The sequence below is a fragment of the Schistocerca americana genome, chromosome 5 (assembly GCF_021461395.2).
Source record: "Schistocerca americana isolate TAMUIC-IGC-003095 chromosome 5, iqSchAmer2.1, whole genome shotgun sequence".
Classification (NCBI taxonomy): domain Eukaryota; kingdom Metazoa; phylum Arthropoda; class Insecta; order Orthoptera; family Acrididae; genus Schistocerca; species Schistocerca americana.
The window spans coordinates 344,178,252-344,197,676 of NC_060123.1; the positions used below are offsets into that span (position 1 = coordinate 344,178,252).

General features: G+C 40.0%; 1 protein-coding gene across 1 annotated transcript in view; it reads left to right on the top strand.

Moving 5' to 3' along the window:
- LOC124616366 (NADPH oxidase 5) overlaps nt 1-19,425 on the top strand; it is a 450,136-nt gene that overhangs the window by 269,712 nt on the left and 160,999 nt on the right. Inside the window, exons 5-6 of the mRNA XM_047144676.1 lie at nt 9,821-9,941; nt 11,090-11,240. Of these exons, the coding sequence (XP_047000632.1) occupies nt 9,821-9,941; nt 11,090-11,240 (272 nt within the window). The remainder of the gene's footprint in view (nt 1-9,820; nt 9,942-11,089; nt 11,241-19,425) is intronic.

The window sequence follows — 19,425 nt, forward strand, 5'->3', positions numbered from 1 at the left end:
GTGACCATGAAAAAGATTGAATAACCAGCGAAAGGATAACATTCTGTGAGTCGAAGCGTGGAATGTCAAAAGCTTGAACGTGGTAGGGAACTACAAAATTTGGAAAGGAAAATGCGAAGGTACAATCTAGATATAATACGGGTCAGTGAAGTGAAATGAAAAGAAGACAAGGATTTCTGGTCCGATGACTATGTGATGATATCAACAGCAGCAGAAAACAGTGTAATGGGAGTAGGATTCGGTATGAATAGGAACGTAGGGCAGAGTGTATGTTATGTGAACAGTTCAGTGATAGAGTTGTTCCTATCAGAATTCACAGCGAACTAACACTGAGAATGATAGTTCAGATATGCATACCAACGTCGGAAGATGAACATCAAGAGAGACAGAAATTATATGGGGATATTGAAAGGTTAATGCAGTACGTAAAGGGAGGTGGAAAATCTAATAGTCATGGGGGGGACTGGAATGCAGCTGTAGGGCAACATGTAGAAGAATAGTTTACTGGAGGATATGGTCATGGGATAAGGTATGAGAGTAGAGAAAGACTAATAGAGTTCTGCAATAAATTTCAGCTAGTAATAGCTAATACAAGAGAAGGAATATACTTGGAAACGGCCGGGTGATACAGGAAGATTTCAGGTAGATTACATCTTGGTCAGAAAGCGATTCCGAAATCAGATTCTGGATCGTAAGGCGTACCCAGGAGCAGATATAGTCTCAGATCACAATGTAGTAGTAATAAAGAGTAGACTGAAGTTAGAGATTAGTCAGTAAGAATCAACACCCAAAGAAGTGTGGAAGTACTGAGGAAGGACCAGATAGGTTTGAAGTTCTCTAAGGCTTTAGATACAGCAATAAAGAATATTCCAGTAGGCAGTACAGTTGAACAGAAATAGACATCTCTAAATGGGCTATCACAGAAGCTGAAAAGAACAACATCGGTGCAAAGGAGGTAACTGTAAAGAAACCATGGGTAACGGAAGAAATACTTCAGCTGATCGATGAAAAAAGTACAAAAATGTTCAGGGAAACTCAGGAATACGAGGAATACATAAATACAAGTCGCTGAGGAATGAAATAAATAGGAGTTGCAGGAAAGCTAAAATGAAATGGCTGCATGAAAAATGTGAAGAAACCGAAAAAGAAACGATTTTCGCTAGTACTGACTCAGCATATACGAAAGTCAAAATAGCCTTCGGTGAAATTAAAGGGAAGGGTGGTAACATTAAGAGTGCAATAAAAATTCCACTGTAAAATGCAAAGGAGAGAGCGGATAGGGTTGGGTTGTTCTGGGGAAGGAGACCAGACAGCGAGGAGAGAGTGGATGGGTTGAAAGACTACATTGACGCCCTCTGTCAGGGTGAAGATTAGTCTGATGTGATAGAAGACGACACAGGAGTCTATTAAGAAAAGGTGGGTGATCAGTATTTAAGAGAGCTTTGGAAGACTTAAGATCAAATAAGGCAGGAGGTATGGATAACATTCCATCAGAATTTCTAAAATCATTGGGAGAAGTGGCAGCAAAACGACTATTCATGTAGGAGTCTTGCGACATACCATCTAACTTTCGGAAAAATACCATAGACACAATTCCGAAGGCTGTAAAAACTGACAAGTGCGAGAGTTATCGCACAATCAGCTTAACAGCTCATGCGTCAAAGTTGCTTGCAAGAATGATGTACAGAAGAATGAAGAAGAAAGTTAAGGATATGTTGAATGATGATGATCAGTCTGGCTTTAGGGAAGATAAAGGCACTAGAGAGGCAATTCTGACGTTGCGCTGATAATGGCAGCAAGACTTGAAGAAAAATGAAAACACGTTCAGTGGACTTGCCGACCTGGAAAAAGCGTTCGACAATGTAAAATGGTGCAAGATGTTCGAAATTCTGAGAAAAATAGGGGTAAGCTATAAGGAGAGACGGGTACAACATGTACAAGAGCCAAGAGAGAAAAATACGAGTGGAATATCAAGAAAGAAGTGCTTGGATTAAAAAGGGTGTAAAACAGGGATGTAGTCCTTCGTCCCCTACTGTTCAATCTGTACATCGAAGAAGCAATGATGGATATAAAAGAAGAGTTCAGGAGTGGAGTTACAATTCGAGGTGAAAGGCTACCAATGATTCGATTCGCTGTTGGCATCGCTATCCTGAGTGAAAGTGAAGACGAATTAAAAGACTTGCTGAATGGAATCAACAGTCTAATGAGTACAGAATGTGGCCTAAGAGTAAATCGAAGAAAGACGAAAGTAATGAGAAGTATCAGGAATGAGAACAGCGAGAAACTTAACATCAGGATTGATGGTCACGAAGTAGATGAAGTTAAGGAATTCTGCTACCTAGGCATCAAAATAACCAATGACGAACGGAGCGAGGACGACATCAAAACGAGACTAGCACTGGACAAAAGGCATTCCTGGCCAAGGGAAATCTACTAGTGTCAAACGTAGGCATTAATTTGAGGATGAAATTTCTGAGAATGTACATTTGGAGCATAACATTGTATGGTAGTGAAACATAGGCTGTGAGAAAACTGGAAAAGAAGAGCCTCGAAGCATATGAGATCTGGTGCTACAGACGAATGTTGAAAATTAGGTGTATTGATAAGGTATGGAATGATGAGATTCTGTGCAGACTCGGAGAGGAAAAGAGTATGTGGAAAACACTGATAAGGAGGAGGGACAGGATGATAGGACATCTGTTAAGACATCAGGGAATGATTTCCGTGGTACTAGAGGGAGCGTAGAGGGCAAAAACAGTAGAGGAAGACAGAGATTGGAAAACATCCAACAGATAATTGGGGACGTAGTTTGCAAGTGCTCCTCTGAGATGAAGTGGTTGGCACAGGAGAGGAATTCGTGGCGGCCCGCATCAAACCAGACTAATGACTCAAAAGAAATCGACGTGGCATGGACTCAACAAGTCGTTGGAAGGCCCTTGCAGAAATATTGAACTATGATGCCCCTATAGCCCTCCATAATTGCGATAACTTCTGGTACCCAACACATTCGCTCGAACTATCTAGAATGTTTAAGCCAATTGCGACTAACTGCGACCCAGTGACATGGCGCACTGTCATCCATAAAAATTCTTTCGTTGTCTGGGAACATGAAGTCCATGAATGGCTGAAAGTAGCCGAACGTAACCATTTCCAGTCACTGAACAGTTCAGATAAACCAGAGGATCCAGTCCATTCCATGTAAACACAGCCCACATCATTATGAGGCGACAGCAAGCCAGAAGTGTGATTTGTTGACAATTTGGTTTCATAGCGTCTGCGCCACACTCGAACCCTTCCATCAACTCTTACCAACTGAAATCGGGATTCATCTGAACAGGCCATGGTCTTGCAGTTGTCTAGTATCCAACCGATGTGGTCACGACCCCAGGAGAGGCGCTGCATGCGATGTCGTACTGTTAGAAAAGGCACTCGGCGTCGGTCGTCTGCTGCTGTAAACCATTAACTCCAAATTTCGACGCACTGTCCTAACGGATATGTTCGTCGTTCGGCCCACATTGATACCTGCGGTTATTTCACGCAGTGTTGCTTGTCTGTTACGACTGACCACGCAAACGCCACTGCTCTCGGTCGTTAGGTGAAAGCCGTCGGCCACTGCGTTCTCCGTGATGAGAGGTAATGGCTGAAATTTGTGTTTTTGGTACACCCTTGACACTGTTGATCTCAGAATATTGAGTTCTCTAACGATTTCCGAAATGGAACTTCCCATGTGTATATATGCAACTACCATTCTGAGTTCAACGGCTGTTAATCCCCATCTTGCGTCCACAATCACGTCGGATAACATTTCACATGAATCATCTGAGTACAAATGACAGCTCCGCCTACGCGATACCCTTTTATAACTTCTGCACGCGATACTATCTCGATCTGTACGTGTGCGTATCGCTACCCAATGACTTTCGTTACCTGTGGGTAAACGCGTTGCCTTGCAGTGAGTGAGGAAACGGTTGACCTCTGCGACCTAGTTTCGCATACAGTTCACTAAAGTTGACGAACAGAGCAAGCAGTGAGCTGAACATTTCAGAACCGACAGCTTCGTAGATGGTACGGAAACGATTCAAACTGCAGCCTTACCGCTTGCAGTTACGACAAGCCTTCACTCCTGCTGACGGAAGTTGACGCTTTGAATCTTCGGCAACGTTGCAACAGCTTATGGAAGACGACTGGTGTTAGAAATTTATCTTCAGTGATGAAGCAACATTCTTTGTGAATGGCACAGTAAACAGGCACAATGTGGGAATCTATGGGGACAGAATTCCTACGCTATCGTGCAGCACATTCGTGATTCGCCAAAAGTTGTGTGTTCTGTGCAATCTCACGGTTCCACTTTTTTCTGCGAAAAGATCTTTACAGGACACGTTTATCAGAACATACTGAAAACTGGCTCGTGCCACAACTAGAGACAGCCAGTGTGCTCTTCACCTACCAATGGAATGGTGCTCCACCCTACTTCCATCATGATGATTGTGACTTCTTAAACAGGGAACTGAGTAATCGATGAATCAGTCGTGGTGAGGTCAGCGGCGGATTTAAAAATTCTGCTACCCCAGGCACACCGAATTATATGCACCCTCTAACCCCCCCCCCCCCCCCCCCCCGCCCAAAAAAAAAAAAAATCTTTCAAATAATAACTATTACCCAATCACTTCACAATTGCCGTTTTGGGTGGGAGCGCTGTGAACTGTTTTTGTACTCTGCTATTTGTTGTTCTGAAGGACGCGTCAGCGGTCTAGTCGCGCTCAAACAGAATGACATATGGTTCCTCAGCTGTACTTGGTGTACGGCAGCGGATAAAACAAACTTAAAACTGGCTTGTGTTAACACATTCTTCTGTCGAAAGACAACAGAAACGAACACAAGGAAAATAACTTTCCTTTTATGGCCTTAAAACAGCAGAGCGTGTAGGAGACAACGGATTTTTGCTAGACATTCAATTTTAATATGTTCTTTTAAGCGAAACCGTTGAAAATGAAAATAAAGAGGTTGTGTTACGATCTAAAAATTGAAGCGAACGTGTCATACATTAAAAATTAATACGAACATTTACAGAGATGTGTTCAAAATTAAAATTAAACTGTCGTTTTACGATCTAATAACTTGAATGTGTAGCAGATAAAAAACACGTTCGGTAATAATACGTGAATCTATAGGAAAGCCTAAGATACGAAAATGAGATAGAGATTTCGGTGCACGAACTAATAACTAAATACAGACGAACAAACACAGCACTGGACTTTCTATTACATAATTTTACAGACTAGTGCGGAAAAATCAAATTTGTTTTATAATAGTTAACGTGTAAAGCATTAGGGTCTGTGTAGCTAGATGCTGCATAATAAGTGGACACAATACCTTTAATCCACGTAAGGGCTGAACAGTTTTGTGCTGCAGCTACTGCTCTCACCACAGCTCTTCTAACGGCATTAGCAAAGCTATTACGTATTTATCGATGGATCTGAACTACGTTATTTATTAATACTTTTTCATCTGAGCTTACTCTCTGATAACGTATATTTCCGCGATAACTATGCATTTTAGCAGACGCCGAGAATACGCATCAGTTGTAATATGCTATAGTATCAGTATGACTTGACAGTACAGCGCCGAGCAGCCTGGATCATTTGGGTATTATTTAGTATTGTCGGGCGCCTTCGGTCACGTCTGCACATAAATCAGGTTTAGTTTCGCGTTCTGCCATCGGCAGTTGTAAAATAAACAGGTAATACGTATTTTGTAAATCCAATGAATGTCCTCTGATTATAATAAAATCTCATTATAATCTTAAATTTTTAAAACTAATATCAATAAACAAACAAACTCACCAGTGAGCAAAGTTTGCGACTGGCTCGTTGATCATATCTTCATGGTTCGGACGGCTATCAGTTAGGAAGTTGACTTCGATGTGAAGAATGGACAAGGCGTTCAATCTCTCTCAGGCAACGTAGAATGTAGATACGATTTCAGTCTTTTAAGAGCCGACAGCGAGCGCTCTACTGAACAATTTGTAAGTGCCATACATAGAAATATTCAAAGAGCAATGTCAACATTCGGAAACACGGACTGTAACCTCTTTTCGTAAAAATTTACTCATTTCGACTGGTATATCACTAATCTATGAAGATTTCAAAAGTTCCTCGAAATGTACAAATTCACTAGGAAAGGAAGGCTCTAAATATGACACTCGGAGTTTTGCTGCCCGTTCAGCAACATCGTCAGGTGAAGTGTTCTTACGGTTACTGAAAACTGTGAGTGTCCAACAGTGTTCTATAGCTTTCGTTCCTCCTCAGTAATTCGGTGCACAACTTAAGGAGTACTGGGACAAATGTTTCGACTCTACATTTTTCCCTTCCAGTCAGAAAAAGTTCTTAAGAGCCCTCTTCTTTTGTCATCATGAAGCTTGCGTTTTCGTGATCTTTTGTAGCGGCATTGATAGTCTATATCAATCACAATCTCCATGGATTTATTTTCATAAAGGACGAACATGCCACGAGTAGATGCAATAAATCCTGCAAGTCATTCATATAATTCATGCAGTATTTTAGTATCAATATTTATACTTCGCAATTTCAGATTTACACTATTAAATCTCTGGAGTATGTCCTTCCATACTGTCTTCATGAATACTGTTTCTAGTCTGCTGAGTTGATTCAACAAAGCTGAAGCCTCATTTTGCACAAGTGGTTTTTCAAACGTGTTATTAGCAATATGTGTGAGGGCACTGATAACGCCTGCCCTGCCCACGCTTCCTCTCTTGCTGAGCAACGTCTTTTTGATCAACTTTTTACCGTTTTGCTTCCTGGTTGCATGAAATAGTTTATCCCAGAGCTGTGTAGAAGCAGAGAAAAAATTATAAAGGTTTTGCACTACACTGAAAAATGACCATGCTTCCCGACACCAGCTTGCGCCACTAGTGCCGACTAAATTCAAAGAATGGGCTGCAAAAGGCACATTATGCACTTTTGGATTTCGTTCTTTAATTCATGCCTGCAAACCAGTGTAGGTTCCTGACACATTGCTTGCGTTGTCATATGACTGAGCTCTACAGTCAGTAATGTCAATGGAATTTGTAGACAGGACTTTAGTAGTAGTATGAAAGATAATTGATAAACATGTGAAATGTCCGCAGTAGAATCTACTATTATAGAGAAATATTTGGCCTCTTTCATTTCGCTTACGATAATTCTTTTTTTCGTTCAGAAAGAAGCTCTGTTATTTCATCACAGATTGTTGAAGAAAGAAAACTTGTATGTCCCTGCCCTGGATTTCCATATCGTTAAATGTGCCCTGCGAGAAAAGAATCAAACTCAGCTATAACTTCAAGAGACGCCATAAATTGACCATTATGTAATGAGTGGAATCTTTCGACGTGTCCACTTGGGGAAGTCCACGACTTGTTAGCTTCTTCACTACTGCAAACACCCTTTTCAACACACTGCGCCAGTTCATTTTTTCTGTATCACCAGATGACTCTTGTTAAGAGTGACAACTCAGAATTTTTGTGTTCTAGTGAATTCTCATGATGAGGTAAAATATTAGAAATATTTTTCCAATCTGCTACACCTTTAGTAGCAATCGCGGTCTTACCTCCGAACAATTTATATGGTGCACAAAAAACAGCACCGATGCTACGGGAATCCACTAGAAAATCACGCAAAGTTGATGCACTATTTAAAAGTTTACGGTAAAATACATTTTTGTTCATATATCTGGTTTTATCGCCTCTTGATCTCCTTCAATTGGCAAAATCACCATTGCAAGTTTGATTAATGCCACCTTGTAAGAGAATGTCAATTGTTGATTCATTGACACACTGTTCTGCAGGATCATCACTAACGAGGTTATTTCTTTTTGTAATGTTCGACTTGACACTCAGTTTTTCATGAAACACGAAATCAGGAACAATTTGCTTTTCATTTTCAACTTTCGTTTCGTCTGTATTTACTTCTTTTACAGCGGCTGCAGTGCTAGAAATATCATCCGTACTACTTGAAATCGAACCAGCAACATTTTTTACGAAAAATTTATCTACTCTGCTAAGCGTTTTTAGAACATTGGCTTCTTGTTCTCGCATTTCCTTCGATAATTTCCGAAATGCCGCCCCACTTAATTTTGCACGTTTGCTTTTTTTACTGTTATTCATGTTAAGGCACTTACGAAATTGTCATCCAACAGTCAAAACAAAAGAAAAAAAATTTGTAAATGGAAAGAAAGAAAGACATTATCCAGTTCCAGTTGTACTACATTGCACACGAGCACAAAGAATTTTCACTTAAACACGGAGCGATGAACTGACGAACTCGGATTGCTCGGCGTAACTGTGCTATGAAAGAACGACAACGCAGAATAATATGTCATTGTCGCCTGTTTCATTGTTGTCAGTGAACTGTAGAAGCACACCAGCTGGCTGTAATTCGTCTCGTAAAGAAAACGGGACGTCCCTTTTTTGGTTTCTGTTTCCCACGTCGCCGGAATTTTAGCTGGGACGCAAAAATGTTGTGAATATTCTTGACACTGCCTTTCTAATTTAAAAAAAGTAGTTTTCTTGGTTGTTGTGGTGTGTTCGTCATTTGAGTGAACACTGCTATTATGTCTACACGCAAATGCACCTTTTGTTCCAACATAAAATAAAAATAACCTTTCCTCGAAGAAAAAAGCTTAGTTACGAAGTTTAATATAAAATTTGCAATGCCACGTACTATTCAATTGCACAGAGTGGGAGCTTTGATATCGTGCAGGCTGTAGCACAATAAATGAGACAAACTAAAGTTGATTTCTTCTTTTTTTGCCAAAAGTAGCTAAGTAATTAAGTCAATAACATTTTTAAACTATTGTGAAGTGTATTTCACACATTATTAGATATTCTGCTTCTGTTCTTTTCGTGTGAACATGTGTTCAAAAATATAAAACATTTCCAGTATCAACATGTTTTGTTAAACGGGTGTTATTAAATCGAAGCTCACATATTGAAGACCACAGAGCCTTCACATTAATTACAGTAATGGAGAATTGACTTGATACTTCCCGAAATTTCTACAAGAAATTTAATTTGTATGGTTTTATATACTGAGGCCCACACATGTAACAGTATTTAAGAAGCTGCTGATTAGTTTATCATAGCTTTTCAGGGGTCCCGGTATTTTCACGGGGAAAATATGGTAGGATTAAGTAGAAGCCGACAACATTCACGGAATAATGTTTCAAACACTGTATTGTAGATTGCCGTCCTCACACTTACTTCAAAATATTTTGAACAGTCATGAAGATGATACCAGATAGAAACCCAATGTTAAATTTCCATTCAATCACCAAGTAAACTGTGTATTTCCAAGCTTGTATTGTCGAATTTCGTTCTTAAGGCTTATTTAAACTAGCAGGTTGTTTAACGATATTAAAAAATTTTGTCATTTGTAAGCTTAGTTATTTTAAAACGTGAGAGGTTAAAATGAGTAGAGCAAAAACTCCACCCACTGGGTGAGGTTGATCAATAACAATTCACGTCCTGGCTCATGTGTAAGATTGTGTTTACACCTTATATACAAACAAACCTAACGGAACTGCAAGCTCATATCAACATCGCTATTGAACTGATTGACAAGGACATGCAGTGGCAAACAAACACTCGGGAAAAAGACAGCTGGACGTAGAACGATTTAACAGGAAAGTAACACATCTCCGCGAGAGACAAAATAGTTTTAAAGTACCTTAACATTACACACTATTTGTAGCATGTGTGAACAAAAGTATTAACCTTAAATCTAATTTCTGTAATACGTTTCTATTATGTGGACTCTACTTTCAGGAGGCCCTCTGGATTTGAGCAAGGTAACCTGGAATGGCTGGAGAAGCTCTTCCGGCAGACGGTGGGTGACGGAGCAGAGATTCGCCGTGATGATTTCAGAAAAATCGTCGTCTCAAAAAACGTAAGTTGTCAGTCTTATGGCTTACGTAAGAATAAAAAAAGATGGAATTCTGAGTCTTTCTAACAATCTATCAACCATCCGCTGAAGAGACGTCAAATCAACAGAGTAGACCATACTGAGAACCACACGACATCTATTTAACATTAAACTGTGTTTCTCTAATGCCTATCATATATTTCAAATTTATATTTAAAATATCTGATGATTAAATATTAGTCTCTAATTTCATTAATTTCTTTGAGTCTTCCATATTTTCCCCCAATGCTGTCTTTGTGATTATTCTCATTACTGCCGAACTTGTTACTCAAATACAGCTACCTTACTTTATCATTTTTTCTTTATGCTCGTAAACGGTGTTCCGTCTCTGTAAATTGGACGATGGGGGGGGGGGGGGGGGGGGGTTGGGGTTATCTTCCACCTAATTTTCCAAGCGGAGATCGATTATTTCGTCGTGAAAAAAAAATGTGAAAATTTTGTATTGTATCTCTCTAAATTTTCCGTGTGTATTGCCTAGTCCTTGTTCGTAAGCTACAAAGTGGAAAGTGCAGGAGTGGACAGCCAAAAACTGGAAATACTATCAGGATTCGTTCACGCCAAACAATGCACGAGTCGCCAGACTAAGAGGATAAATTCTACATTTCACATAAGAAGAAAAATAAGTTCTAGTGACATCTCACTCTACTACTTAGGCAGAATGTTGTTAGTTTTACTCTTGGAATATTCTGTGTTGTGCTCTCGTTCTGTCTTACATTAAGCATAACGTCAGATGCGAAGTTAAAATTTGTTGGGTTCTTCTGGGTAATGTGACGGTGTGACAGTTTGCAGCTAGTTCCGGAATAAGGCCAAAAAAGTCGGATCGGAAGATTCTAGCAACAATGAAGCGGTACGAAAACTTAATAGCTTGACATCGTCGACAAGGACCTCAAATGGGAAAGCCAACCATCTTTCGACTGCCACGTATCACAAACAATTTCCACATTCTGTTATCTTCATTCCAACGTTCCGTGTCTGATTATTTTTTTAACATTCATCCAATATAACAAGAACACTATGGAAATGAAGACAGATAATAAACTCACATATACCGAAATAATTCACCAGACTTTTGTTGTATTCAGATTATTAATTTAGTATTTTTGTTTTCCTAGCCTTTCTTTACAGAGCGGGTGTTCCAGATATTTGACAAAGACAACTCAGGATCAATATCCCTGCAAGAGTTCATCGATGCCATGCACCAATTCGCTGGCCAGTCACCCGATGACAAAATAAAGTTCCTGTTCAAAGTTTATGATCTCGATGGTGAGTATCGCACAACACAAGTATTAAATCAGACACACATCTTGTACAAAGATGCTTAAAGCTTTCCGCTTTCCAGTCTTACAGTGACAAGAGCTTTCCAGCGTCTTTCAGTAGTATATAACAGATATAGAGTTTTGAGATTAATGTATTTTCTGAAAGGAAGAGACTCAGTTGAGGTGTCGCTTTCTTGTCCTACAACAGTCCATTTAAGGTAAACCATAATTCTATGTTAACATTGACTCAGTAAATGTAATTTTCTCTCTCTTTATTTAAAACCAAAAAGAACCTCTGCACTGCAAAAATTACATCACAATGAAGTAGTAGCTAAATAATAAGAAAACTCAAATGCATTCGAAGCAGACACATCATAATAATTGAGGCACCTATAATTTAATGGATGTACGTGGACTTCATAGTTGCATGGAGTTGTGTAGCACTGAATGAAAGTCTGTTTAGGTGTAGGGAACATGGAGTTTTAGCGAATATGAGTGGCCTTTGTTGTCAGAACAAGGAAGAAAAGTTAAGAGCATAGCAGGTCGAGGCCTTGTGACAGAAATTAATACTACATGTAATTTTTATTACAATGGAGAAATTTCAAGACTTCAAATAGAAATAAACTTTTCAGGAAAATTAATAAGTTTTTTTTTCCAAATGGAGTGTCAATGAACGTAGATGAAACGCACTGCATGCAATTCTGTAGTGTTAAACGTGTACACATCACTGGAAATAATGTATAAGGGTAAATCAAATTAAACAAAATAGTCTTAATTATTAGATATTTGTATTGATAAGAACTTGAAACATAAGGCACGTATTCAAGATCACCTAAACAGCTAACTCTGCAACTTTTTCACACTATTTTTGGTGATAAAAATATCAAATTGCCGACTGACTCTTCCTATTTTAATTTGCTCTGATCTGATAGTATCATACTGTGGGACAATACTTCAGAGGCAAGTAATGAGGGCTATCTTGATGTCCATTCCAGAACCACATATAAAAGCATCTTCATACAGATAGGCATCTTGACTATAGCCTCACAGACTACGAAATTTGTTGACAGTTAACATTCACAATTCGAAAACAACAGGAACATTCATAAATTAACACTAAACGGATAAATGTTTTGCATTATCCATCACTCAGTCTTGCAAGGACAGATCCCCAGAGCGACAGGATCGACTTTTTGAAATTTTCTATAGAGATTTAGGTTAGAGGCTCAGATATCACACCATGCAGCTGTTCACTTCTTTGGGCTCTCATTTGCGAGTCAGTGAGAAACTTTCTGAATGTCTCGTGATGCTCTACAGATTCAAAAAAAGGAGTTTTTAACAGAATGGTTATGTTACAGGCATTACATGCAGTCAGTTATGGTTTTGAATCATGTCAGGTGCTGTGAAATTTCTCATTTTTTTACCTTAATCGAAATGACTTTGGCAATAATTTTTTATTCAGTTAAGTAGATTAAATGTAATTTTTTTCATTTGTCACAATTTACTAATTTTTCAATTGCTCTAATTTTTCTTCCTGTTAGTCTTTTTGCACTTGGAATCTTCGTATATGTGATTTCAGTTCTCTATATTTATCACAACATTTAAGCAATTGAAACTGTCAGTGTGTTCGCTGAAAGACAAAAGACGAATTCTATTTAAATTGGCTGTGCAGTGATTTCCTAAATGAATTCTGAAAGAAGAAATTTTTTTGAATGGTTATCACACACATCTAAAACATAAATTCACACTGCACTATGGGCAAAGTAACACAGATGAAGATTTAAACAAAGAAGGAATTATACATGCAGCGAAATTCAAGTAAAATGAGGAATGGAAATAATGAACAACATGCACAAAAATACAGGATGATCAAGTGGAAGAAATTAAATCGAAGATAATACATAAAAATAATTAAAAAATCACATGAACAAAGATTCCAAATGAAAAAGAATGACTGGAAGATAAAATAAGATCACATTAAAAAATTAACACAATGATAAAAACGATATGACAAAGACATAAATAAAAAACTGCATTTATCCCAATTAATTGAATATAAGTAATGATGAAAGTCATTCTGATAAGACTGGAAAATAAAAATTATCTGAGCACTGATGAGATTTTTGAAATGTGTATAAACTTTATTTAAAGATGTTTAACAATTGCAGTTGTTTACATGAACTTTTGACACATTTTAAATGGAAAAGACGTAGTTCTGATTTTTGTTTGATAATTTTATAGATGTCTTTAGTTAATAAGAACTCTTTTACTCTTTGATTGTCCTTAGTGATTTTGCGTTATTTGCTGATGAATTTCGCTCAAAGAATTGAAATATTTTGAGTTTCTTTTTAGACTTCAAATGTTTTAGACTTCAAATGTTTTAGACTTCAAATGTTTTAGACTTCAAGTGTTTTAGACTTCAAGTGTTTTAGACTTCAAGTGTTTTAGACTTCAAGTGTTTTAGACTTCAAGTGTTTTAGACTTCAAGTGTTTTAGACTTCAAGTGTTTTAGACTTCAAGTGTTTTAGACTTCAAGTGTTTTAGACTTCAAGTGTTTTAGACTTCAAGTGTTTTAGACTTCAAGTGTTTTAGACTTCAAGTGTTTTAGACTTCAAGTGTTTTAGACTTCAAGTGTTTTAGACTTCAAGTGTTTTAGACTTCAAGTGTTTTAGACTTCAAGTGTTTTAGACTTCAAGTGTTTTAGACTTCAAGTGTTTTAGACTTCAAGTGTTTTAGACTTCAAGTGTTTTAGACTTCAAGTGTTTTAGACTTCAAGTGTTTTAGACTTCAAGTGTTTTAGACTTCAAGTGTTTTAGACTTCAAGTGTTTTAGACTTCAAGTGTTTTAGACTTCAAGTGTTTTAGACTTCAAGTGTTTTAGACTTCAAGTGTTTTAGACTTCAAGTGTTTTAGACTTCAAGTGTTTTAGACTTCAAGTGTTTTAGACTTCAAGTGTTTTAGACTTCAAGTGTTTTAGACTTCAAGTGTTTTAGACTTCAAGTGTTTTAGACTTCAAGTGTTTTAGACTTCAAGTGTTTTAGACTTCAAGTGTTTTAGACTTCAAGTGTTTTAGACTACACATATCTTGTTCATTTTCATTGTTTCTGGCTTAGTGACATCTATTACTGTGTAAAGGAGGAAAAGAAGCATGGACATGTTGTATTCAAGCATGTGGATTAGAAAACACTAAAGATCTGATAAAGACACAGGAAAAAAAGCACACTGTGAATTATTAATATTAATAACAGAGACAAATTTTAGTACAATGTGGCACACATTCATTTCAATCAGCCTAATAATATACACTCCTGGAAATTGAAATAAGAACACCGTGAATTCATTGTCCCAGGAAGGGGAAACTTTATTGACACATTCCTGGGGTCAGATACATCACATGGTCACACTGACAGAACCACAGGCACATAGACACAGGCAACAGAGCATGCACAATGTCGGCACTAGTACAGTGTATATCCACCTCTCGCAGCAATGCAGGCTGCTATTCTCCCATGGAGACGATCGTAGAGATGCTGGATGTAGTCCTGTGGAACGGCTTGCCATGCCATTTCCACCTGGCGCCTCAGTTGGACCAGCGTTCGTGCTGGACGTGCAGACCGCGTGAGACGACGCTTCATCCAGTCCCAAACATGCTCAATGGGGGACAGATCCGGAGATCATGCTGGCCAGGGTAGTTGACTTACACCTTCTAGAGCACGTGCATTGTCCTGTTGGAACAGCAAGTTCCCTTGCCGGTCTAGGAATGGTAGAACGATGGGTTCGATGACGGTTTGGATGTACCGTGCACTATTCAGTGTCCCCTCGACGATCACCAGTGGTGTACGGCCAGTGTAGGAGATCGCTCCCCACACCATGATGCCTGGTGTTGGCCCTGTGTGCCTCGGTCGTATGCAACCCTGATTGTGTCGCTCACCTGCACGGCGCCAAACACGCATACGACCATCATTGGCACCAAGGCAGAAGCGACTCTCATCGCTGAAGACGACACGTCTCCATTCGTCCCTCCATTCACGCCTGTCGCGACACCACTGGAGGCGGGCTGCACGATGTTGGGGCGTGAGCGGAAGACGGCCTAACGGTGTGCGGGACCGTAGCCCAGCTTCATGGAGACGGTTGCGAATGGTCCTCGCCGATACCCCAGGAGCAACAGTGTCCCTAATTTGCTGGGAAGTGGCGGTGCGGTCCCCTACGGCACTGCGTAGGATCCTACGGTCTTGGCGTGCATCCGTGCGTCGCTGCGGTCCGGTCCCAGGTCGACGGGCACGTGCACCTTCCGCCGACCACTGGCGACAACATCGATGTACTGTGGAGACCTCACGCCCCACGTGTTGAGCAATTCGGCGGTACGTCCACCCGGCCTCCCGCATGCCCACTATACGCCCTCGCTCAAAGTCCGTCAACTGCACATACGGTTCACGTCCACGCTGTCGTGGCATGCTACCAGTGTTAAAGACTGCGATGGAGCTCCGTATGCCACGGCAAACTGGCTGACACTGACGGCGGCGGTGCACAAATGCTGCGCAGCTAGCGCCATTCGACGGCCAACACCGCGGTTCCTGGTGTGTCGGCTGTGCCGTGCGTGTGATCATTGCTTGTATAGCCCTCTCGCAGTGTCCGGAGCAAGTATGGTGGGTCTGACACACCGGTGTCAATGTGTGCTTTTTTCCATTTCCAGGAGTGTATATGGTAAAACATACATATGTATAATAAAAAAAGGAAACATTTTGTTTAGGGACTTGAAAAAAATCAAATTACTTGTCAATGAAGCAAATGGCCCCACTGTGTTTTGACAAAATTAGTTTGTTTCATGAAGGAGGACAGAGAGAGGGAAAAGGAGTAAATGCGTTAAGTATGGGAGAGGGTATGTGGGAATGGGTGGTTGAGTGAGTGGTCTGTGTAACATGAGAACAACTAAGTTAAGCTTGCTTAGTGGCTTAGGTAAATAACTGCACAGTCCAGCTGAATTCTCATACAGTGCACTGAGAGTCAGAAGTGATGAATATGGCTACTGCTAAAGACTTTGTACTTTAAAACGTTTTAGAAGATTACGAATTCCATGCATAATTGTGGAGAAAATTACAAGCAAATTGCATCATGGAATGGGGTTTAAGAAAGCGTATGAGCTTTATTGGGGGTCGCCGAGATATAATGTCTAGCTTACTCCAGTCCCACGCCTTGCTAAGGATGTAACCGCTGTCACGATTTAGTTGTGGTTCCCTTACTCTGATTTCTATGGCTTGTTTGATGACACAGTCCCAGTATTTGGAAGTCTGTGTCAGGACTTTGGTTTGGTCATAATCCATGCTGTGGAGTTCTGACAGGCAATGCTCAACGATTGCCGACTTACTGGGCTGTTGCAGTCTAGTGTGCCGTTGATGTTCTCGGCATCGGTCCTCAGTGGTACGAATGGTCTGACATACGTTTACACTACCGCATTGGCAAGGTATTTGATAAACCCCTGATTTACATAGAATGTTCAAATGTGTGTGATATCTTAAGTGACTTAACTGCTAAGGTCATCAGTCCCTAAGCTTACACACTGCTTAACCTAAATTATCCTAAGGACAAACATACACACCCATGCCCGAGGGAGGACTCGAACCTCCGCCGGGACCAGCCGCTTAGATTTACGTAGACCAAGGTTGTCCTTAACACTGCAAAGAAGGCTCTTGGTTTTGCTTGGAGGACGGAAGATGGTTTTCACTTGGTGTTTACGTAAAATGCGTCCAATTTTTCCGGATAAGGCCCCACAAAACGGAATAATAGCCGAGGCCGCCTCGTCCTGAGGTTCATCCTCAGTTTTCGCTGGTGCTGCAGGTGTGGGATGCACAGCCTTCCGGCTTTTCCCTTCCTTGTAACCGCTTCTTCGAAATACGGTGTTCAGATGGTCCAGTTCTTGTTGGAGGCTGTCCCTGTTGGAGATGGTGTGAGCTCTGTGTACAAGAGTTTTGAGCACGCCATTCTTTTGTGCCGGGTGGCAGCTATTTACACCCGAAGATAAAGAACACGAAACGCAAGATCCTCAAGGACCTTTTATGCTTCATCCCACCAACCTAAGTCCATTTTAGCTAAATCTGCCTCGTGAGAAAGAGTCGAAGATGTCACCTAAGTCAACAGCACTACTAGCAAGCAGAAAGCGATGGACAGCCGTCTATGGTCCTTGAAATAGAAGGAAAGATTCTTCTCGAATGTAACTTCGTATTTTTGCATTAATTTTAGTGACAATATAGAAATTCTTTTTTACTTCGCATTGTCCTGTTATGATTTAGAGCACAAATCCAATGGTGAAATGTGACATTAAAAAGTCCCCGAAAATAGACTAAATATTATATATTCAATGGATTTCAATCTTTGGTGTAAATAACCAACATATACATAAAGTAGGAACCGCATCACATGTGTGATTAAATGCTGTCATAGTTCGTGCCATTCGCACAACTTCATGTTTGTTTCCCAACATGCTGTAAAGTGCATTTACCTCCATGGCTTCTGTTATTTTGGACACCAATCCGAAGGATGGTTAGATTCAACTCTTCATTTAGGAGAAAACTGCAATGAAAAGATGATATGATGCAACTGCCTTCAACATCGCAATAGAGGAGGCATTGGGGACGTTCCCACCACACCTGCAGGTTGCATAGTCGATGTCTGTCAACTGTGACTGCTGGAGAACTGCTGCAGAACTGCTGCCTTTCTCCAGCTCTATGTACTATCAACAGAGAGGGCTGCTGCTTCCACTCTGTAAGCCTTTTTCCCTGTCGCCTGTTCCGTTCGCCTCACAGACCGTCGCAGTCTTCATCCTAACCCGGGCAAGAGGGCGTGCTGAATGCCTCCGAATTTATCTGAAAACTCTTAAAGCTTCTTAAATAAATCAAACATTATTAACATTCTAAATATTTATTTCTCAACATAGTCACCCTTGCGACGAACACATTTCTCCCAACGAGAGACGAGTTTGTTGATACCGTAACTTAGCATGTTAGACTTTGTTGACGGAGCGACAACGTCACCTCTGCTTGCACCACTTAATCACAATCCAAGGGAAGTCCTCGAACGTATTCTTCAAGTTTTGGAAACAGATGTAAATCCGATAGGGCCAAGTCGGCACTGAATGGAGGGTGATCCATGACAGTGAGCCCTAGGCATGTGACTTCACGCGACACTATGGAAGCTCCGTGGCACGAGCGAAAAGGAACGTTTTAATGACCTCAAATCTCTGTATGCAGGTCTTAAGAAAAAGATAAAACCTTAAGCACACATTATTCTTCTTACGTGGAAGAAGAATTAATGTTATCTTTACAGGAGCCTGCAAACGCATTTTCTACAACTCTTCAAAGTTACCAGTGCCGACAGACACTCTCAAAATGCTTTCTTCGAAAATACCTGATCCGAACAAGATACCAGCAAACCCCCGATTACGATTCTGTAAAGAATCAGACCCCACTGCACAAAACACCTTCAATGAGGTTGTGTGTTAAATATTTTACGTTAAGCATGTAATCAAGAAAAGTTTAGAAAAGATTTAAAACTATGCGTAAAATATGATGAAAGTCGCCATATGCCTTCGTTCCCATATACTGGATGAAACTTGGTTTGTAATTGCGCGCCGTGAGTTATGCTACCTTCAGGCACATACACTGTTTCTAACTGTAATACTTAGGTGCTGCACATTTAGAACAGAGCTAGATCTCTTAATAACTAGAGTGAAAGTATTTCATTTTATTTACATTTGGTCAATAATTATATGAAATATTGAAATCAGATTTTTCTTTCCCAAATAAGAAATTCCGTGGTACAAACATATGAATAATTGAAATGAATCACTGGTATCAGTCCTCCAGAAAAAACCTATCTGGACATAATTTGTTGGCGCACTTGAAAGCTTCTGTGTGTCGAACCACAGTACGCGATGGAGTGTGTCTTCGTACCCGCATTGTGGACGGCTGAGAAACCATATGCAATACCTCGGGGTTATGTCAGGTTTTCGAAATTAAACGAAATAACTGGTTGATGCATGACTTTGCTATAGTTTGTTACAGCAAATAATTTCAAACATAGAAATAAAACTTCTCATCACATATTCTTAAATTTGGTTTTCTTTTTTTCTGTATGTGCGAGGTATCCCGGAAAGGTCCTGTATACTCCACAACGAAAGTACATTGAACAGCGAAAAGT